The sequence below is a fragment of the Taeniopygia guttata genome, chromosome 3 (genome assembly GCF_048771995.1).
Source record: "Taeniopygia guttata chromosome 3, bTaeGut7.mat, whole genome shotgun sequence".
In the NCBI taxonomy this organism is placed as follows: domain Eukaryota; kingdom Metazoa; phylum Chordata; class Aves; order Passeriformes; family Estrildidae; genus Taeniopygia; species Taeniopygia guttata.
The window spans coordinates 25,018,273-25,041,843 of record NC_133027.1 but is presented as its reverse complement, the minus strand read 5'-3'; the positions used below and the strand labels follow the sequence as shown (position 1 = coordinate 25,041,843).

The following is a 23,571-nucleotide window of genomic DNA, read 5'->3' as shown; positions in this document are numbered from 1 at the left end:
CACTGAGCACCAAAGGTGGAGGAAGAACTATCGTCATAAAATAAATTAATAAATAACAAGAACATCCAATACACTGAATATCTTGGAGGCTAAACATGCAAGAGCAAGATACTACATCACTGGCTTAATAGTAACGTTTTTCCTCCCAGTTTTCAAAAACAGTAATAAATGCATCTGGAAATTCTGAGGTTTTGTTTTAACTATCTCTAAATAGTTTTGTTTTAACTATCTCTAAATTTGCCCGACAGACTGCTTCAGACCCAGGAAAGATGTTCCAGTGAACAGGAGCTTCAAATGACACATGGATGATTCAGTTTTATTCACTTTCACTAGATAACTAAAGGGACAGACACTGGACAGCCTTTTCTTTTATGTATCAGCTCCTTATCTATTTAAATTAAATTCAGACTTTCTATTTTTCAAAAGTAGTGATCCTAAATGTCTAAGACACTTTAGTAACAGTGCCATGTTTACAGACAGTCATGTTAACTTCTACATGAATTCAAAGTTCTCGGGAGAAATGAACACATTTTTTACTTCCATGGAGTGTGAGACTGGCAGAACAATATTAAAACACAACAGAACTGAAGAACCAGGGAAATTTCTGTCTCACTCGAAGTATTCAAGGATTTAGAAAGTAAACAGATTCAGCTCCCTTAAGCAGGACTTCAGATCTGGCAAATTAAACAATCATCTCTCAAAAAATACTTAAATCCTCTCAAAAAGTACTTAAATCCTACATTTAGGCACAAAGTCCTTCTGGAGAACAAAGTCCCTCCAAGATCTGCTGCATATACTCACAGTGACCTTATCTGGAGATGCTGGAGGAAGTCAGGCACTTTACTTCTGCCACAATTCAAAAATGGACAAATGAAACTTCTACTTCACCTTGTTTTCCCAGTGAAGGTAGGAATTTTGGGGTTAACTGTATTTTTATCCAGTCACTGTCTGGAGGAAAGATTTGTAAACAATTTTGGCAGAAGAGATTAGATCAAAACCTGCCCTCTATCACTCCAACTTAACACTGATTACGAGGGCAGAATCACACTGCTTTTTCTTGCTTGCCTACCACAGGCATCTTACATTCCTGCACAGATGAAGAAGATGAATGGAGAGTTTTCAGATGAATGAGTCTTGCCTAGAATATGGACTCACACTTCTTCAATCTAAAGAAGGTCAAAACCTCAGGAATCCCAACCTCCTGAGCAAAAGTTTTAACCACAAGGTTATATTATATTGTATTCGATTAATAGGAGTACCAACATCACTCCTCTTCACAGAGCCCTACAGCGGGCACTACTCGTAACACAGAAATCATGGGTATATTTATTAATAGAAAAGCAATAAGACAGACTCTTGAAACAGAAGGTTCTACATGTTTCTACTCACTTATCCTTTATTTCAAAACGTTCATGAAGCCACCTTCTCATATACATCTGTTCTTCTGGAATGTCCTTCAGATCAATTCGGTCAATAAAAATATGAACTCTTGGGCATTCCTTACAAAGAAACTCTAAGAAGAGAGCAAAACAACATGGCTGAGTTACAAAAACACTGAGTTATGAATACACAAAAAAAAATCTGACTGTAAGTGCCTTGGAAGCCTAACTTCAGTGCTCAAAAAACTTCCCTCCTTATGTTCAAATCCTGAGCAATTCACTGAACTTAGAAACCATCTGACCTACACACTTGAAATGGTGGACCACTATCATGTACAACATGGAAAAACTGTCCAAAACTGCACCTTGCTAACTGTAAAAGGCTGTGCTTGAAAATATTGCCCTCTACCTCAGCAGCAATCTCCTCACTCAATAGTGTAGGATGCAGTAACTTTGATGTCATAAAGTTATCCATCCTGCAATTTTGTTTAAAATTAGTAATCCTCCTTGCCTGTCCTTTTTAAAATCTAAATTTTGTTTGTTGCTGGATGACAAAATGGGAATTATAGTGATTTTCCAAAGCATCTCCAGGAGAAAGTATGCTTCAGTTAAAGCAATAACCTATAATTAAAAAGTGTAATAGGGAAAAAGACTCAGAACAAAATGCTGCTTTTAATTTTGTATCCCTTAATTTTTCTTCTGTCTCACAGAGCTTGAGACAGCCCAATTGCAAACCGCCTCTCCCCTGCCCCCCCTGCACCGCTATTTCCTCAATTTATCCCTAGACAAGCTTACCAAGCAAGCATTAAGGACAAACAAAACTCTATTACTCAAATGGCACTGTGGGATTTCTTACAACTAACAAGGGGTAAGAATACTGGGCATGATTACTGTAATGTATTTCATGGTGTAAATGTGAAATCCTGTGCAATGTGTATTGGTAACATTTGCATTTATCAGTAGCAAGAGGTTACAGCAGTAACCATAGTATTCCTGGACAGAGATTTGCATGATGTGAGGAAAGAAATCCTCAGAAACTTGGATAGTCATCCTATTTTGAAAATGGACCAGAAATGCCTTCCTACAATACATACAAGCAACAAATGTAACACAGACTGGGTGGTCCCTTTAGGTTGTTGACATTTTTCAGACAGCAGTGCAGATCCACAGAAGACTTTGACCTGTAACTGTAAGGGGCATCTGGAGGAATGGATGTGCAAATAAATTGTTACAGCATGTACATCTTTATTGTTGTCTGCCAAAGCAGATATCCACCATTTGTTTTTCATCTTTACGGGATTATTGATTTGTAAGGACTTTGCTGTAACAACAGTCCTTATCACATACTAGAAATTGCCTCAAGGAATTTTAAAAGCCTGTTCATGCAAATGTGTGTGTGTGTGCTTGCAGAGGGGGAGGGAAGGAGAAGAGATAAAGGGATATCTAAGGTCTTGAGGCGCTTGGATGCAGAAATCTGTAAGGTGCTGTGTGTGGTTCTGTCCAGACGTCATGCACAGAGCCCTTCAGTGAACCACAGCGTAAAGAGAGCAACATGGCCCCACACCATCAGCTTGAGAGCTGGATGGTCTCCATCTCTTGGCCATGGAGCAGCAAACACAGCTGCTGCCAAGAGGTTTCTGGAAGAACCTTCTCCTAGCTATTACACTGCAGTTAAGTATAAGATGGCAAGTCAAGGACTCAGAGTCCAAAATGATGGTACATGTACACATTTTCTTCAGAGTTATGTGCAATGCTTTTATTAACCACAATGAAATTGATGTTATCTAAAATAAATTTTTTTCTCTTGCTTTAATGTGAAGAAAGGATTTTGCAGGGCTGCTTCTCTAAGGATACTATCTAGGCCATTACATGAAGGTCAGTGACTATATGAGCACCTAAAAGCGTTCTATTAATATCTTAAAATAACAGATGTATTATTCATGTCTTAAATGCGTATAATGTTCATGACGTACAAATCCCCTTTTGAGTGGCATTACCTATTAAGTGGAACATTTTAACAATATGCAAAACTGTATCTAGAAAACAAATGCCTGGAAGCCAGATGATCTGGTCTTTTTCTGTACTAGGCTCCTATAAAAAGCATCTATGGTATACATATCCAGTAAGAGCTGAAGATCCAGCTTTAAAAGATACTTAAAACATTCTGTTAATTTATTTTGCTTCATAGCACATGGGCTGTTTTGCATAGGAACAAATAAGTCCTTATTGATGTTACTTAAAACTCAGTTATAAATTATTAAGGAAAACGATAAACCAATCAAAACTCAAGACATAAGTATTTAAAAAGAAACATCTTCTCCCACCAAAACTGAAGTGTAGCAATTCTACAATTCTACTTAGACAACAAAATCCCCTCAAATATCTGAGTGTTGATGCTGGCTTTCCGCCTTAGGCCCAAGTTCCAAGCCAGCTGATTCTTACCACTTCCCACCTTGGTCTTCTTCAACCACTCTTAAATTGAATCCCCATATGTGAAGGTCCTAAACTTTGTCATTATTTCCCACCTTTCTGAATCCCACTGCTTTTTCCAACAACCTCACCCTCCCTTTTGAGTTTGACTTAGTTCAGCCTCACTCAGGGCTGTATAATCTTCAGGTGCTACCGTGGGGAAGGTCATGATTCCCACACATTGATACAAACCCCTTTTATCCAAAGCCTGGGTATTCAGGACATCTGCAGATGACACTGCAGTCAGCCAACTCAGGTAATCTGACTAATATTTAATTATCCAATTCATGTCAGTGTTTAATGCAACTAACCAAACTTTTCTTCCCCCAGTCTACAGAGTTACAGCAATCACATAAGAACACCATTGGATAAGGATGACATATTGGAGGTTGATTGTGAGAAGAAACAGCTGGATTTTATCACCATAACCTCCAAAGGCTTATGGTGGTCCCATGACCCTTAATTTCACATTAGCTTAACTCCCAAAAGACTTATGTAATTAAGCTAAGAAACAAAATCTTATTGAAGCAATTTATTATGCACAAATTACATCCAAACTTCAGGGACACTAGCCCTTAAGGCCAACATCTGACAGGCTTTTCAGATTCCTAAACTTGCCAGAATTTGTTATAATTAACAGCAGGAACAAGCAGGTCTGAACTTTCCTGCAAGAGACAAAACAGAAATGCAAATCATGCATTACAAGCAAACATTATGTTGGGAATAGCATTAGTCAAGAATCCTCTACAATTTGGGATAAATGAACACTAACAACCTGTGGGGGAACCAAACAGACTGACTTTTGTGTGGGAGATAATTTTGTAATAAAACTTTCTATCTGGCTAAATAACAGATACAAGCACAGAATGTTCATAATGCTTCTAGTGACCAAGCACAGCAGAAGGAAGGAATTGAAAATTAAAATAAAGTGGATTCAGCATTTTTTGTTATTGAGCTGTGACACTGTATCCCTCCTTCAGTGGGATAGAATTCACACTAAACACAGGACTGCAGAGGGGGAATCACTGCAGCACTGGGATTAACAAATGAGGTGCAAGAGACTCCAGGAAAGGAGTTGAATCCCCAGAATTTTTAATTGCAAACCAATATTTGGGGCTCCTGCAAAATTCTACCAGTTCTCAACTCCTCACCTTCGAAAGTCAACTAATTATCTTTGGAATTACCAGCATTACCAGGGAAACTGAGGGAGGAGAAAGCTCCGAAACACTGACATATCTGTAACTACGGAGGGACAAATAACTGGCTTCAGACTACCTTACCCTTCTGAACCATGTAAATTCATTCCACCACTCCAAATTATTTGTCTTGTCCCTTAAGAAAGTTGTGGCAGCAGTGTTACACTTAAACAGATATTCCAGTTTTCAATTACTAATGAAGTCTATTTTTATATGCACTTTAAATATGACAGCAATAAAGTAGCTCAGATTTCAAACTCCTACATTGGCTCTTCTACTGCAATGTAATTGTTTTCAAAGTCCTTCAAAATTAAGAACGGACAAACTGAGGCCTGACTTAGTTGTGTCCACTTAGAGAGCCCCAAATCTCTCCTGTTTGAACAGATTTCAGTAATGTTTGTGATAAACTGATAGTGATATCACAGGAAAATGAAATCTGAATAATGTGTATTTATTCTAAATAACTAGCATTTCAAATATGCAAAAATACATCTCTTCAGCAAGAAAACATGGTGTCTTGTGGTTTGTGTAGTTTTACAGGCAAAACCCTGACAGCAGAGACATTACTCTGAACTGTAGACTTTTTCTCCACTTCTTAAACTTGCATTAGTCTGGACTTCAGTGTTCAGCTACCAAAGCAGTTTGTAAACTATGTCCTCTTCAAAGAAAGAAATCCCATCTCTCCACTTCCATTTACTTTGTACACCAAATTAACAATCAAACAGCAAAACAAACATAAATTTAAGTGCTGCGTTGTTTCTCAGCTTCAAGCTTTCCATCATCCCAAGCTGAGCTGACAGGAAACTATTTCACGACTTGCTCTAACAAAATAAAGCAGCAGTAGAGCAAAGCAGCACTAGACAGGAAAGCAAACATCCTGGGCCAGCAGAGGTTGGTTGCAGGAGTTGGCAGCAGTGGAGGAGCAGCACCAGTACCTGTGAGTACTGCGGATGTAGGGAAGCGTGGCGGGGATGCTATGCAGCCCAGACTGAACCTCACTGCCAGGAAACAAACCTGCACTTGAGGAATGCTGCAAGGACTTCGTGCAAGGACTTATATGCACATAGAGATCAATGCCCCCATGCATGTACATGGGGCACAGTGTAAGGAGCATACAGCTCAGGAGATGGAGGATGATTTCAAGTGAGAAATGGGATGCACCTGGATCATTATTAGGCCAAGGTGCTAGCCACTAAAACTGAAAAATAAGAGACTGCTTCAAATGGCAGTTGAGGAAGACTGAAAGTCAGAAAAAGCAACTTGTTCAGATGGATGTAACATGAGGTGGATGTAGATATTCACTGTGGGGGCAAGATTCAGAAGTGCCTCTGTACCAACATGAGTAGCCTAAATCTGAAGATATTACAAGAATTACTGGCACCTAGAGATCACTCCTTCCTGCAACACAGACATCCTGGTGGGTTTGCAGGAGTGGGCAATGTAATCAGACTACCAGGAATGACAGAAAAGGATGTACAGGTGAGGGTAGGGTGCTGTGCATGAAAGACTATATAAAGTATAATAGAATATATTATACTTTATATTATAAGGGGACAAAAGCACAATAAAGTCCTTGTGGATGGAAAATCCAGATTCTACTAGAATATATATACAATAAATAATAAAATGACTTCCAAGTAAACTTAATAATGGGGAGCAGAAACTGTGAAACCAGACTGAGACCTGCAAATTCAGGAATGACAAGAAGGAGTGTGAGATTCCAGCTACCTTGATTGAACTGCATTGATACCTCAGCAGGATAAGCAGGGGGAAAAATCCCAAATAAACCCAAACCAGTATGACCCAACCAACTGGACAAAAACATCAGAGTAGGGAAAAAAAATATTTCCTAGAAGAACTAGTAAGTAAGAAAACCCACAAGAGAAGATGCTGATCCTGGTGTGGTCTTGCTCTGCAACCACAATACAATTACTTTCAGGGCTGTAGAGAAAGCATCCAGCACAGAAATGCAGAATTCTTTGGGGTAAGCCTCTTCTCCCAGGCAACTAGTGACAGGACGAGAGAAATGGCCTCAAGCTGCAACACAGGAAGTTCAGACTGGATGGATATTAGCAAAACCTTCTTCACTGAAAGAGTGGTCATGCATTGGAACAGGCTTGCCCAGGGAAGTGGTGAAGTTGTAATTCCTGGAAGTGTTCAAAAAATAAGCAGATGTGGCACTTTGTGATAAGGTTAAGTGGGTGTGGGTGGTGTTTGGTTGAAGGTTGAACTTCATGATCTTAGAAGTTATTTTCAACTTTAATGATTCTATGAATTAAAGGAGTACACAATGGGAGGGAAGGCAAAGTGTCAAAACACCCTAAAATATACAGTCCAAAAGGAGGCAACCTAGAAGCTATTAAAAAACTCACCAAATACTAAACCCCAGAAAAACTTGTAATAGAAGCTTGCATAAAATGTGTAACAATCCAAAAGGAAAAGTTTGTGTAGGTCTGAAAAACAGCTGTATGACTTTAATGGGAAAATCAAGGAGGCTACCATGATACTCCTACCCTCTTCTCCTCTTTGAGGAATGGAAAGCTCATCCAAATAAGGAAAAACCATAAAACTGCTCATGCCAAATGTAAACATGAACTTAGGAGGAGTAAAAATGAACTTGAAAAATGGAAAGGGTGCTTTATTTTAACTTTTTTTTCGGTATATTAAAAGAAGTAAACCTGGTAAGTCACTGGTAGGATTGCTGGATGACAAAAGCGTGAAGAGCAGCGCTCATGGTCAAGTATAAACCCATGCAAGAGAAGCTCATATATCTGCTTACATCCTTCTTTCTTGAAAATGTTTGATTCCTACACCCACTGCATTCTTTGTACAGATCATTCAAAGGAACTAGATCAATAAGTAAACAGACAGAAAATATTAGACTAAATATAAATAAACAAATCAGATGTCAGGAAGTCACCAAGGCCAGACAGCATTCATCCAGAAGCTCTCAAATGTGGAATTTAAAAATAAAGATGTGTAACCTATCATCACAAACAGCCATTGTGCCAGAAAAATTGGGAGTTTCCCTTCTACAAATGAGAACTTCAGAGATGATGCTGGGAAATAAAGAAATACGGACCAGAGTCTTACATCACTGGGTAAGATAACAGGTCTGTAATAAAATCACTGAGTACACAGATAATCCCAGTCTGTTGAAAAGATTTGGCGTGGATTCTGTAAAGGGAAATCCTATCCCATCAACTTGCTGGATTTCCACAGTGGTGTCAAGGACAAGGTGGATAAAGGGGATTCACTGGACATGATATTTTTGAATTTTCATAAAGCCTCTGACAGGGTTCCACATTGAAGACTATTAAAAAAATTAAGCTGCCACAGGATTAGAGGAAATGATGTTTTAAAGACCAAAAGCTGCTTAAAGGAGAGGATGCAAATGGAAGGCCTTAGGGATGGAAAAGACCTGGCCACTGGGGTCCTCTGAGGATCGATGCCAGGACTGGTTTTACTCTTGTCTCATGACTGATGAGTTGAGGAAGGGAGCAAACTGCGAATACTCCAGTTTTTCACATCTCTTTCAGAAGACCCTGAGCTCTTTTGGGTAGTCAAATGTTGGCTGAACTTCAAAAAGCCCTCAAAGCTGAACAAACAGGGCAAAAATGTGGCAGCCAAGTTTCAGTGTAAACAAACGTGGGGAAAAAAATAACTGAAACCCTGATTACATGACGCTTAGCATTGGTGGTTACAATCTGGGAGTTGCTAACCCTTCCCTAAAACCATCCTCTCAGCAGCAGCCTCAAATCCCCCAAATACTGGGCAGCTTGAGGAAGGACATCAAGAACAAGGCAAAGAGAGTCACTCTAAAGATAAAGATTATGAATCCACATTTTAAATACTGTGTGTATTCTGGTCTCTGCATCTGAAGGAGGATGTAGTGGACTCAGAGAAGGCCACAGAAAAGACCAACTGAAATATTTAAGGAGGAAAAGTGGCTCCTTACAAAAAAGGAGATATGAAAAAGACCAGATTTTTAGTTTGGAGAAGGCAAGCAGAATGAAGGCTATGACAGCTTAAAAAAAAAGAAATACACATATATATATAAAAATTAAAAAAACATCCTGAAGATGGCATATAAGAACTATAGCTCCACAAATCTTGCAAAATCAAGGGTAAATAATCATTTGCCTGTACCTTCCTGAAGATGCTGAGGTCTAAAGAATCTTAGAAAATGGTATTTATAGTTCCCTATACTGATATTAGCAATGTAGAGTAGCATAGTGTCACTGTAAGTTGTCTTGCTCTTCCAAGACAGTCTCTGATGAAGGCCCACAGTACTTGCACATTATAGCTCACTGAAACAATCTTTGAGTGGCTTTAATCTGTTATTATAACAGATGCAGTCTGGCCTTTGTACTACTCTGTAATAATATGTGAATATTGTATGTTGGCCAAGTTAGCAGGATGTTTTTTACAAAAGCGTAACAGTTTTGATCCATAGGCTGCCAAGAACAGAACCTGGATCAGGTTAGGTCTGTGGATTACATCTAAAGGGTATCCCACCACCGGTAACTAAAAATGAGCAAATTTAGGAGATATCTGTGACTTCCCTGGAACATTTTTAAAGTTTCAGAAGTGAAAAAAAAGATTTCAAACTATACAAATAAGAAAAAAAGGCAATTAAAAAATACAGGGAGTGGACCAGGAGAACACCAGTTCAAAACTATGTTCTCTATAGCAAAAAAACAGGATCTGTTAGGAACTATGCCAGTACTGCTAGTATTGATGTTTTTGCCTTTCTTACAGAGAGTCTGTTTTGATAAACAGAGAATAGCACCACAGAGTAAAAGAAAAGGACTGTGATGCATAAAAACCCAAAAATAAACACAGACTCTCAAAGATCAACATATTTTTGGCCAAACCTGAGCGTGTGAAGAAGTTAAAGTTGTTTTTGTTATCCTCAGGGTTTAGATACACTTTTGCATAAAGATCAGGAGTTTCTTGAGCCTTTGTAAATAAATGGCTGCTTGGGGAGTGGAATGCTTCCTCTCACATGTACATGAGGTCCAGGGTGCAGGGTAGTTTTATGAATCTCCAGTGTAAATACTTTCAAGAGCCTCTTGTGTAGCAGAGTTTTCCTGATGACCATTTGTTTTCAAATCATAAAATCCCAAAGGGAAGCTACAGATGCACTACAGATGCTTACCTTCAGTAAGAGCTGCTTGGGAATAACTGAGATACACAGTAATCTGGTTTACAAGCAGAGGAACACATGCCTGAGGCTCAGAAGGAGTTGCAGGGGGTCATTACCCCCACCAAGGGGGTGTGAGCACTGATACAGTGCCCACAGGTGTCTGTGGAAACCTGGGAAAAGTTAGACACATTTAGGGTTGGCTGAATTTTGCATTCTTCCTTAGGCATCCAAGATTGGCTGATGGTGGAGACAAGAAACTGAGCTACAAGAATTCCAAACACAGCTGACATCTTTGTGTCCTTGTTTTCAGGTGGATAAAGAAGCAGAAGTGCTACTCATGCTCAGACTGACCTTCATTTTCTCTGATGAACTACATCCAGGCTTTCATACACTCCCATAAATTGATGCTGCTCTTTGGAGATGTGGGTTTTGACCAGAAGTACAATGTTTAATTCTTACAGTATGAAAATCTTTGCATTTACCCAGACTGTCTTTATCTGCAGAATATTGATACATATGCCCATATCTGTGTTGAAAGTGCCAGTACAAAATTTAAAAAGTGTCAACCCCAAATTAACAGACAAGTTTTCATATTTTTCAAACTACTTCTAATAGGGAATTACAGGGGGTCTAAAAATGACAGCTCTAGTCCTACAGAGGACAAGTGAAAATGCATTCAGATAAAAATGAACAATAGTTTACCGTGTGGAATACCTGGTGAAATCATGTTATTAAAAGAGTTTTATTTTGCACAAAATAAAACTAGGGTTTTCCTTGAAAAGAAAAATGTCTCATAGAATATCAAAGAATCACAGAATTCTTAGGGTTTGAAGGGGCCTCTGGAGATCGTCCAGTTCAGCCCCCACAGAAAGAACTATGTTGCCAACTGGTGTTGTCATCGAAATTCCTCCAAATATCTCAATGTAAATTTTGCATACTGAAATATGAAAGGTAATTATTACTTAAACTCTATTTGAACAGATGCAGAATGACAAGTTTTTGATGTAAGCCTTACTGTACATGCTAAAAAGCCATCCTACACATGATACAAATCTCACCAATGCTAATGTCCAGCCTGAGATCTAATCTACATCCTTTCTTTGGTTACTCTAAACAAATGACATTGACTCTTCAATATTCTTTCATGCAATAGAAGATGACAGCTAGCAGAGCTCTGAAGAGATTATTAGTAATTTCATAACTATAAAATTTACTTTGGACTGTTTCATACTTCTGATAATGTTTATCAGCTTAGTAATTTAGCTGTTTAATTCTTTCATGGATGGTTACATCTATAAGCATGTGCTTGTTATCCTTCTTTGGACCTTGAGAGACAATGGATGTGAACAAATTTGGGCCACAGTCCAGACAAAGACTATTGCTCTAGTTTCTTTCCTATAGTCCCTGTCTAACTGCGTCCTAATAAAAGTGCAAGCTGTTGGAAAAGTGTACTTTCCCCGAGGGAAGTTAGGCCAGTCTGACCTTCTCAAGTTATACTGATCAAAGTGATGTACAGATTTTCAGAAATACTCACATACACAAGCTTTCAAAGTGTTTGTTCTGGAACTGATATACAGCAGAGTCAATAACTCTCAAGAATTCTTCTGACTTCTTTAAGACAGAGCCTATATATACTTGCTATTTTTATTCAGTGTTTATCATTGTCACATGCTGCTATTTCACACACTCTTTCATCTACAATGGCCAGATAAATACCATCTGGTTACACTAAAGCCTTCAGGCAAAATAATAAAGATGTAGATGTGTACCTAATGCTCTTTCAGGTGCAAGAATGATAACAATTCCCACATCCCATGAGACCTGCCTTTTAACACCAGACAAAGATGGATGTGAACGTTTAGTACATTTATTCAGAAGGGGGGGGGGGGAAACTACATTCTCATCCTTTCTTCACAAACTTATTTCTGCTTTTCACTTGATGATAGTGTAGTAAAACAGTATCAACAAATGTAGCACGAATTTCTCCTTCTTCTTTTCCCTTCTAAATAGTTCTTCCAGACTTCAGTACCTGAGATGTCCTTCAGCTGTGCTGCAGTGTCCATGTGATTATTAGCAACTTATTCTAATGAACACAAATAAATACTGCCTAGCAGCCTGGTCCTCCCCAGGCAGCACCACGATGTTCTGTCATTAATGATCTGGTCAAGTCATCTTCAGGAGTACAGAGAGGGGAGAAACCTGTGGGAAATTGCTATTCTTTGGAAAGGCTGTCATGTGCCAGATAAACTTCCACTGGAAATGTATCAAGATCCAAACTTGTAATAAAGAGAATGAATAAATTGTAAGAAAAAAATTCCATCCATTGATTGCAACTGGATGTGAAGCAAAATCAGAAAGCAACATCCCTGTGTAAAGTTAATCTAGTCTTAGTCACTGTCAAAGACTAATCAAATCTGATGTCTTCTAAAACAAAATTGCCACTGAAAAGTGCCAAAAAATATTAATATGCATAAATAGTGACAAAAAGCTCAACACATTTGAAAATTTGCTTGCTCTAAAATGGCACCATGTTCTATAAGGTATGTCTGGCATTCACTGTCCTTAAAGTGAAACATATACTTGCTGTGTTTTAATCTTATTGAGCAAGTCAACAGTATATTTAAGATTGCTGGACTTAAAAAAAAAATTCAAAAATTGAATTGCTAAGAAAGACTACTTAGACTAAAAGTTGCATACTACAAAATTTAAAAAGCAATTCACCTTTTCTTCAGATTTTTTTCCCCATTCACATTTTGCTAACACAATTTCACAAAGTGTGCTAGTACTCCTCACAGTCACTAAAATGTTCTTTTTAATCTCTTTTGTTTACTACTGAAGACAACAGCCAAGAGCTGATGATGTCTTAGGTAAGTATAGGTTCTTCCTGAAATGGCACAGGCTCTTCTGAGGAATTGAGATTTATAGAACTGAAAGCAAAATGCATTTCAAGAAACACTGTATCTGTGTGGAATTCAGATTTCATTCACATGGGAAATGTCATAGTATGGGAAATAAAGTCCTCAAGTAAAGTTGTGTTTATCAGAAGTTTGTTTTCCATGCAATAAATTTCCATCAGTGTTGCTGGATTGAAAAAGACATGTCAACCTTATCTTTTAAAAATTACCAGGACTGCACTGCCATTTTATTCCAATGAGAATGAAAAACAAAATTCTCAACCAGTCCTGACACAAATATGAAATGTTCATATGAAATAAAATGTCCTTTTCATGTGTGCATAACTCATTTTAGCACTGTGAATGAGAAATAATGCTAAAAAAAAGGTCACATGCATAAGTATGCCTAATTAATTTCTTGTTATACTCCTGACAGACCAGTTGCTGGACTTCTGCATAACAAATAATGAAATTATCTTGATCTCTTACAAGAGAAATTGTTTGTCTGTCACTTTGTGTCTGCAGAGCCTAAAAAAATGACAACTATGTTCCACACTGTAATTCATAAAGTGTTCTTAATCTACATAATTTATATAATATGGAATACACGTGACGGCCACAATAGCATGGAAAGCGATGTTGATCAATCATGGATCTATCATTTATCTGCTCTGTAAGGGGTAACAGCTGGTTGCCTGCACTTCATTCTGTGTTACTGCCTTATTTCCACCCCAAGGCTGAGCCAGTAATTACCCCAGCCTTAACAGTAAATCTGGCTGAAAGATATGCCTGGACTGCTGCCATGGAGGCTCCAAAAGGCTGGATGTGGAGTGGCCACCCTAAAGCATCTCATTCCTGCTTGACACCAACAAAAAAAAAAAAAAAAAAAAGCCAACAGGGAAATTCAGCTTGTTGGTTCCCCTTTCATAATTATATCATGCTTCATGCAAACCATAAGCTTCAATAGGTGAAGAGGCCTTGTAAGAAATTTGAACATTTGCCATCTTATCATTAGGTAATGACATTTTAATAGTTTAATTAACCATTAGGCAGTGAGAAGTTCAGCATGAGAATGGCTGAAACTGCCTAGTAATTAAGTTATGAAACAAGATATGCTGCAGGGAGAAACACTTCTATTTTTTTTGAAGGGGGTCTTACGGTGGGTGATAGGACAAGAAGGAGGCTGCTCAGTCTCCAAAGGTACTATGAAAGTGTCAGAGGGCATTTAAAAAAAATAAAATAACTGTAAATAATAAGAACTTTTGACATTACAAATGCCCATTAGGAACAAAATGTACATAAAATAAAACCATCCTAAGACATTACAGTACAATACAAGCGTTGAGTTAATAATACAGTGTTGACAATTTTGTTCCTCACCTATCCAAAAGAATTTTAAAAAGGGTGAAAATGTAAAAATAGACAACTGCAGAACTTCTAATCAACTAGCACCTGGGAAGCAGTGCATGTGACCCAAGGAGTTACACCTGCTAATGAAGCGACATGGAAACAGCTGCACTACAAACTATTTTTAGCAGCAGAAGGAACAAGTCCCAGTGACACCGGGTGAGTTGAGGAGCAGAGAGTTAGACAAGTTCCCTGCAGGTCCCTCAGTCTACACTGATCCCTCACCCATAACTCTGGAGAGCTCTGTGGAACTATTGTAGCTGTTTTTTCCCCACTTTGTATCAGTAGTGCAAAGGACCCAAAAGTGCCCCTTTGAGCCAGCCAGCAACAGATAGTCAGGCACAGATACAGCTGAGTAACACAGCAACTACAAATGGAAAGAAAGAGGATATCTGGCACTCCAGTAACAGTGCAAGCAAATTATTTACTTAAGAATAAATTATCAGTCCACCACCAAGCATAATAAACACAAAACCCTGAAGCTCTCTGTCCCTGAGTTTTCCCCAGCAGAAACTCCAGAACATGTTTTCTAGTTAAAATACTCAAGGAATGTAAAACCAATCTGATTTTCTTAAGGCCCTATAGGTAGTTTAAAATACTAAAGCAAATGAAGCTCACTTGCACAAAATGCTGTTGAATGTAAGATTCTGGCTGTGTGCAGCAATTTGAAAAAAATGTCAGTAGAATACTACTGCAATGCATTTTACCTTTAAAATATGTGCACTTCAGCAATTAGATGTACATGTATACATGTACACATAGGTAGCACAGCAGAGGAAGAGAGAGAGAGAATTTAAGCTGATGCCAAATCCCAGTGCTAGAAGAAACATGAAGGTAAATGGAATCTGCTGCCTATGTCTCCAAGTTCCCTTTGATGCAAGGGGCACTTACATTTAGAATTGGAATAGGGAAGAGGAGGGTAGAAGTGTCACAGGTAACTCCTGTAAAAGCCCAGTGACTAGAGCAATGCCCTACCAGGGGTCTGTAGGATGGCTGAAGTGCTGTGAGGATTATCTTCAGAGCATTTCAAAGCATCTGAAGTTAGTTGTGTACATAAACAAGTATACAGCTACAGCATGTCTTATAGGCCTCAACTCACCTGTCATAGATGGTGCCAGTTTTCTTTGCCCTTTGTGGTCCACAGTACCTTCATAAGCCACAGTCACATCATACACTGCATCCAGGTAGTCTTTCATTGAGTCAATGGCTACATGAGTTGCCTTCACCCGTGGAGTCAGCACATGCTTTAATATAGCAAGTCCTAGAGGGGAAAAAATAAAAAATAACTACAGTGTTTGAAAATAAACTGGACTACATTTACAAAAGGAACATCACACCAAGGAATGTCAGCTTCTCCATTCAAAATCACAAAAGGTTTATTTTCCATCTCAATTCTCAGTTGAGAGAGTGTGCACGTGTACTCACTGCTTATGCTCTACTGAACACATGTAGAAGATGAAAAAGAAATCCTAAAGGACATTAACAATAGAAAGGCTGCTCAGTAGGAGGGCCTTTTTTTACAGCTCCTCACTAGAAGTAGTGATGGTTTTAATGTGGCTCATGAGTGATGACACAGCACTTTACTGTTTATGTGTGTCCAATTGAGGTGAAAAAAAAAGAGCAAATTATCTGAGGAAATACTAAACACATATAGCATCACCTCCTGAAATTCTGTATCAGAAACAGATTTGACAGATAATCACCAAGAACTTTAAGCACACCTAATGCTTATCCAGCATTTTACTTCCCAGGGACAAACCAATTTAGTGAACATACTGAATCCTAACCTACTCACATTCCCAACAGAATATTAGCAGCCGTGAGGAAAATACATCACCGAGAACCAAAACCAAGGAGGAAATCTTCTGTGCTCCCCTGCAAACAATCTGTTACAACTGACTTGGCTACTGACAAACTCATACTGACAGAAATCAACTTTTAACTTTTCCAGGCCAAGCCACAGTGATTGGTATGTCAAGTACACAAGAATACCAGGTTTAACATCACTCCACACATCTCAACAACAGTACTTCATATCCATGTTTACTTCAGTTGACCACTTACACTCAGAGCATACTTAAGAACATTGAAACAAACTGGGCCCAAAAGTACAAACCTCTTTCCAGAATTTTAATACACAATGACTTTCAAAATTAAAACAAGCAAACAGAGAAGCCCAAACTCAAAACCTTTTCTTGACCTGAACACACCCCTTCCACATTTACTTGAAAGGGCTTCTAGGAAAAAAAAAACAAACATGCTATGTAAAAATTTTCACTATTTTTCTATGTGTATGTTTCTCAAAGAGAAATATCAGAATAAAATTGTGGCTTTTCATTTCCAGCCTATTTTTCATTGGCTTACTCTTCAGTCCATTTCTAAAGAACCATCCATTGGTGAATCCACTGGTTCCTGGTGGGTGAACAGAACGTTTTTCTAAACCAAAGTATTGTGCTATTGCTATTGATACCTTTCTGCTTGCTAAATCAATTCAAAACATTATATATTATGTCCTGATTTTGTATTGAACTCCCTTGCTGGGTAAAACATACTCTGATCTAACATTCTGAAAATATCTAGTAAACACTGTAAGATAATGCTCGTTTCTACACCAGTCTAACATTCTTAAGAGTGGAAAATTTCAATATAAATGAGTATCTTGATTTCTTAATATTTGCTAAGAATCTCCTTGTCTGAATGCAAAGATGAAAGACTGTTTATCAGCACTCCTTCTGAAGCCATTGTTCCATGCCTTACTGGCAATAGTGATAACTGTCTATGCAAAATGTTATATGGATCATGTAAATATTTTGAAGCATAACATAGTGGTAATGTTTTCTTAGCTTGTGAACTGTTACATCAAACAGCTAATTATGTTATGTTTCAAAATGTTTACTCTGTAAATGAAGTACTGAATATTCTCTTGCTGTGTCAGCAATGATATTAGTGTGGACATGACACTCAACACAACTCTTGCTGAGCCAAATTCCCAAACATATTCTAAAAACACTGTCATTCCTTTCCTGCCAAACTCATCTTCCCCTTCACCAAACTATTATTGTGAGGAAGAAAAAGGTAAAATTGTGAGAATTGAATCATCTAGACAAATTATTGTTAGGTATCTATGACTATTAACTGCTAATTTTTTTTTAATCCACGGCCAGCTCTGGTGATGAAGACGGTCAGTGACAATCTGTGAAGTGCAAATGTAAAATAAGTCACTCCTATTCCACATGCTCTCAGTGAGCTCTTAAGAGTTTAAGTACAATATGAGTATGTATCTAAATCAATAAACTCCATATTCAGAAACACTACAGTGCATGATAAACATGCAGCAACACCAGTTCAGTACATCCTTTTAAAGAATCTGTTTTATAAAAACATTACTACATATTCTTGCAATTACTTTGCTAAAATCAACATAACAGAATTTAAATCCAAGTAGTTACAGTATAGTTACCTTGGCAAGATGCCTGCATCCAATTCACAAAACACACTGTGCTGTGCTTAAACTGTTTTTAATGTTGTGCAATACAGTTAGGACCCTCTGTCAAAGTATTTAAGGTCATGAGATTTTGTTTTAAATGCCAAAGAAAATGAACTAGATACTAGTAACATTGTAACATTCTACCTTAAAAAGCCACAGCTTTGCTCTTCTAACTTTTGAATGATAGACATTAAGAAAAAAAAAAATCTGAAGAAATATAATGAGCAGTGATACTTCAAATATCATCCATTTAAAACATTATTGTAAGACGCAGAATTACTTCAGAAAGTCTGCAAGAAAACTGAATGAAATAAAACAATTACTTTGGCAAGTACAAAGGCCCAGATCATTACAATCTATAGAACTGAATTTTTCATCTAAACACAAAATAACAAAAAGACACTAAACAAAACATCATTTATCTAACTTCATCGGGGTGAAGTAACATATAATAGTAGCTAAGTGCAACTCTGTGTAGAAGATTACCGTCCTCTTCACTTCATCTAGGCCAGAAACTCAGAGCTGTTCAGTACAGGCAAGCCATCCACATTTTCAGAATTGGACTTCGTTACTTATATTTCTACTCCTGATGTATACACACCACATTTTAAAAAGAAAACAGTAAAAGTCCTCAGCTCTAATTTAAGAATACTCTATGCGTATTACATTAGCATTACCACATTTCAGAAATTAGTTTGAGGTCTCCACACCTCTCTCCCCTCCCCATGAAACCATGTACTTGAAACTCAACTATCAAGTATAGAAAAACTGAAACCAGGGTGAAAATCAATGAACTGATTTCAAGACGAGTTAGATCCTTTCTTTTTTCATGTGAATGTGTGTGCAGTGAAGATATTAGACAGAAAGCTCTGCAGTTACGTGCAGTACCCCAAGTACTCACCCAACTCTTTATTTCCCACCAGCTTTCTGGAATGCCTCCAGTGATTCAAAGCTTTACATACTGAAACCAGAGTCCATAGCTAGACTTAAAAATAACAAATGGTGGGAGAGCTCATCCATTTGTATGCTAGTGCTCCATCGACTTACAGAAACAGGACTCAGCTGATAGCAGTATTAAAAAACTGCATGCAGTAGTAAAATTGTTTTTCTGTTATCATGAACTAAAGTATACAGGAAATGCAACTAATCTCCACAGGATGAGTATGACCAGCCTACAGCAAGACATGGGAGACACCACACATTGGTACACTTTCTTCCAAGATGGGTATCTACAGAAATACAATGGAGCTTCTTGTTTTCCTATCTTAATTTCCTAAGGAAAATGTTTAATAACACAGACCCATACTTCATTCTAATGATTGGTCTCAAGTGCTACTCAAGGTCCATAACCTACTCTTTCTAAAAAGTATATTCTTTGTCCACATCTCACTGAACACTTTTAGACCAAGCCTGCTTTCATGAAAGTGTAGATTTCATGAAAGTGTAGAATAAATACAATCAAAAGCTATTTTCTTTAGAGAAATTCCAAATAACTTTTAAGGATATTGAACACTTTGAATTGCCTTAGAATACAATTGAAAACTAATGCCAAGATCTAGAAGGGAGACATTTTCAATTAGCTCCATTGAAACACCTCTTTTTTATATGACTTGTAAAACAATTTTGAGATAAGCATATAATGCATACACAAGCATCTTAGGAGAAAGCATATTTACCAAGCAAAGCTTAGCATTAAAAAATATTTACATTAGCAACTTTTCTGCATAAAATGAAAGAAGATAATAAATGCATACCTTAAATGTTTGCTTGATGAAATGAGCTTTCTTAGAAATTGAACATTAATGCAAAATTCCAGAAACGCGTTTCACCAGGGAAGATTGTTTTGTCTTCATTCAGCAAAAAGAAGCCAAGTAAAATTTAACAAGCTTCTCATTCCTTTGGCTTTGACTTTTCAGAGTTAGTAATATTAGGCGTAGGAGGGCTTTGGATTATTTCTATTTATTTTCAAAATTATAAAATGCCATATGTTAACATTTTGATAAAATTAAGATTCTACTAAACCAAAGAAATTTGTGGTGTTTGGGGTGTTCTGTGCAGGGCCACGATTCAGACCCAATGATCCTGATGGGTAATTTCCAACACAGTATATTCTATGATTCTATGACTGACTACTACAAAATTATAAGAAGTCCACATATAGATATTTTGGCTATATACAAATGAAATAAATTTCATACCAGAAGCTAGCATAAAAATAATTATAATGTATATTGTGGGGTTTATAAACATTTTTCTCTATAGTCCACTATCATTAAAAGACCCAGGCTTAAAAGATTTACAGTTTGAATTCAATAGATCCAATAAAAATTACCACTTCTATTATTATGACAAACTTAGTTAAATCCCAATGAAAATATGAGTGCCACCTAGGTATTAAGACTGGACTCAGCAACTCAAGCTCACTGATTAGTGGGGAAGATGTCCCATACTTTTAAGATGCCTAAACCCATGGAACACAGCCTGAAAGGTTATCACCAGTATGTAAGCTGAGTGAACTGCATCAGACTTTGAAGACAGGAACCATGTTGGCTGACTACTCCCACACAATGGAAAACAAAAGCAAACTTGACTAATGACTATATACTTAAATACCGGAAACTGGAATGCAAACGCTCAGAAGACAAGGGGCAAAACCCATGCCATTATATCCTTAGTTCTTTGAGACAGCAGAGGAAGAAATATTTGATTATGGGAATGTTACAAGATGCATCATTAGAATCACAGAAGTCACTAAACATACTGAAACATGGAGGGAGTGCCCATCCTGGTAGCAATTGCTGGAGTCATCTCACCCAAGCACCTACTTTGTGCCAGGAGAGGACAAAGAGGTGTATCAGGCTCAAATCCAGCTACAGGGCACACATGCCCCTTAGCTTGGAAGCCTCCACCAGAAATGAGAAAACCTAACACACATCTATGTCTGATATTCTGGCAACACGTGGCTTATGTGGCTTGTTGTAGCTGTAAAATCCCAGCAAATATTGTTATTTTGGGCAAAAATTATAAATACTAGATTAAGTCTCTTAACTTCACAAAATTAAACTTGTTCTATGATTAACTGCTGCATCAATCCTATTACAAATAACCAAACAACTTAGTTTTAGAGACCTTTGCTTTCATTTTTAAATGTCAACAAGTTTCTTTCCCAATACAATCAAACAAACATATTTTGAGTTTACCTTCTATCCCAGGTAAGAAGCTGATCTGAGGGGAATCTACTGCCACTTAGTAAAAGCTATGAGTAATCCTTCAGTTTTCAGAGCTAGCATTGCTCTTAGGTGACAACATTCTCAGTTCATCACCACAAAATCAGTATTCCTGGAAGTAAGCAACTTTCTGTTGCTAATTCTGACTGAATTCAATTCAGTGGGCAGAACTTAAAATAGACCCACCCTGTGTGTTTGATTTGTTGGTTTCATAAAGAAGAAAACCATCTGTTCTTGTCAGAATCGAGATTTTGTGTAGAACTCAAGCCCTATGGCAAAACAAACCGTAACGTGAATTATTTTTAAATGTTGCCTCTCTTTCAAGGGCTTAAAGCTTAAAATGTTTTGCTGCTTGATATCCTTCCATCCTATTCATAGACAGTTAAGATTTATTTAAATATTAATATCAGTGAGTGAAGACATAATAGTTGAAATCAGCAACGTCACAATACTTCATTGTATGTCAATATCAGCTTCTTAAAAATTAATTTAAAATATCTTTTTGTTGAACTGGTCCTAGAACCAACTGTAAAGAACCAGTAACTGTATTCAAAACTTAAAAAGAACATCAAGATATGAGATGCAGCTCATTAATTGGTCCCACTAAGAGCAGGTAATTAAGTTCAGCCCAAGAATTCTGCCTAAACCAGTGAAACTTCTCTAGAAAAGGATGCAGCTCACAGAGAGTAAAAAAGGCTTTTTATACTTCCTCTCTGCAAAACTACTAAAACATATACACAGACTAATGTCAAAACCAGTATTTCAGACAGCATCATAAACATTGAGTTATGCTTGTGCTCTAGGAATACCTTTGTTATATTTGGGGGCGATAGCTCTGGTTCTAAGACTGGTTTTTAGTTTAACTCTTCTTAATTTAACCACTTTTCCCAGTATTATACTTGCAGTATTTTCTCAATATAAAATTGAGCAAAAAATGTAGGGAAAAATTATTTCAAGGTACAAAACAAGCAAACAAATTCCCCTACATGTCGGTAAGGCCCACATTGAAGCACCATGCTCTATAACAAATATACTAAGATGACAAGACAAAATTCTTAAACTTCATTATACCCACACAAAAAACGAAGTGCAATTTTATTTAAACTGTAGGTTATAGTATGTCCTCCTCATTCCTATGGCTGGCAGAACTACCACGTGTTACTACCCTTCCTAAAGCTGTAGGAAGTCAGAAGTCTCTGGGATCCTTTGGACAAGCATGGCAAGGTGTTTTTGCTGGAGCTCAGCAGTGTCCAGTAACAGCACTCCCAGGGAGCACGGCCATCGCTCAGCCTGCCCTGGCCGTGGCAGGCTGTGGCTGTGGCTCCCACGCTGCAGCCCCAGCACCCAGCCAGCACCGTGGGCACATTGGGGCTGCTGAGGGCAAGCTGCAGGCCAGGGCCAGCAGCACTGCACAGAAGCAGGTGGGACCTGGGGAGCAGGAATCACATCCTGCCAGCAGCCACGTGGAGCTCCCCATCCCCACAGCTCCCGGCACACTGGGATGTGCCCTGGACTGGCACGTGCTCAAGGCTCAGCCTTCAGAACAGCCTGGTTCTGCTCTCAGTGTCGGCCCCTGCTTCTGAACACACTTGCATCTGCATCTGTGTGGATATGCAGGTGAGCAGGGCCCCAGGGGAGCACAGACTGCTTCCCATCCTCCCCACCTAAAATTGTGGCAGAGGCCAACAACACAAGAATTTAGCAGTGTGGAGAAGGAGATTAAGAGGATTCCGAAAGAGAATTGGAGATACTTCTTGTTTAATAATTATTTGTTGTGAGATTTTTTTAAAGGAGTAATTGTTGTAAAATAAAAACAGACCACTACTGGGAAGAAAACCAGTAGAAGAAACAAACAGATGCTTGGAAAGCACAAAAGCAGTGTTTTACTGTTTTGCATTCTGCAGAGATGCAATTAAAAGGTGAAATAAAAAAGAAGGTGAGGAAGCAAAACCCTCTGAACTCTCAAAGAACCACCAACCTAAATGAAACATTTGACTTTCATTTCCAACAGGAAACTGAAGCGATGAACAAATACATTATGACTTCAGCTCTCCTGCTCATACACGCAAACAAATTCCATTCTTCCCAAGGAGCAGAAAGGCATATATCCTTTTGGACAAGAGTTAACAATACTTAATAGCTTGATTATATCAACAGGCTGATTCACAGACTTGTGAATTCATTTCACTGTGTGTGTCACAGAGATTAATTTACCAGACCTATTTGTTATTCTCTGTTTACTTTTAGAGTGAATTATTTCACTTTTGGTCAACAGGAAAAAACAAAATCAGGAAACACGTTCACTGAACTGTTGGATTTAAAGTTTACGTGCATATAATGTGAGAAAATATGAAAAATCTTGG

General features: G+C 37.9%; 1 protein-coding gene across 1 annotated transcript in view; it reads right to left on the bottom strand.

The window, feature by feature from the left end:
- The window catches only part of AGPAT5 (1-acylglycerol-3-phosphate O-acyltransferase 5), a 51,633-nt gene that overhangs the window by 667 nt on the left and 27,395 nt on the right, over positions 1 to 23,571 (bottom strand). Inside the window, 2 exon segments of the mRNA NM_001245597.2 lie at positions 1,390 to 1,513; positions 15,594 to 15,755. Of these exon segments, the coding sequence (NP_001232526.1) occupies positions 1,390 to 1,513; positions 15,594 to 15,755 (286 nt within the window).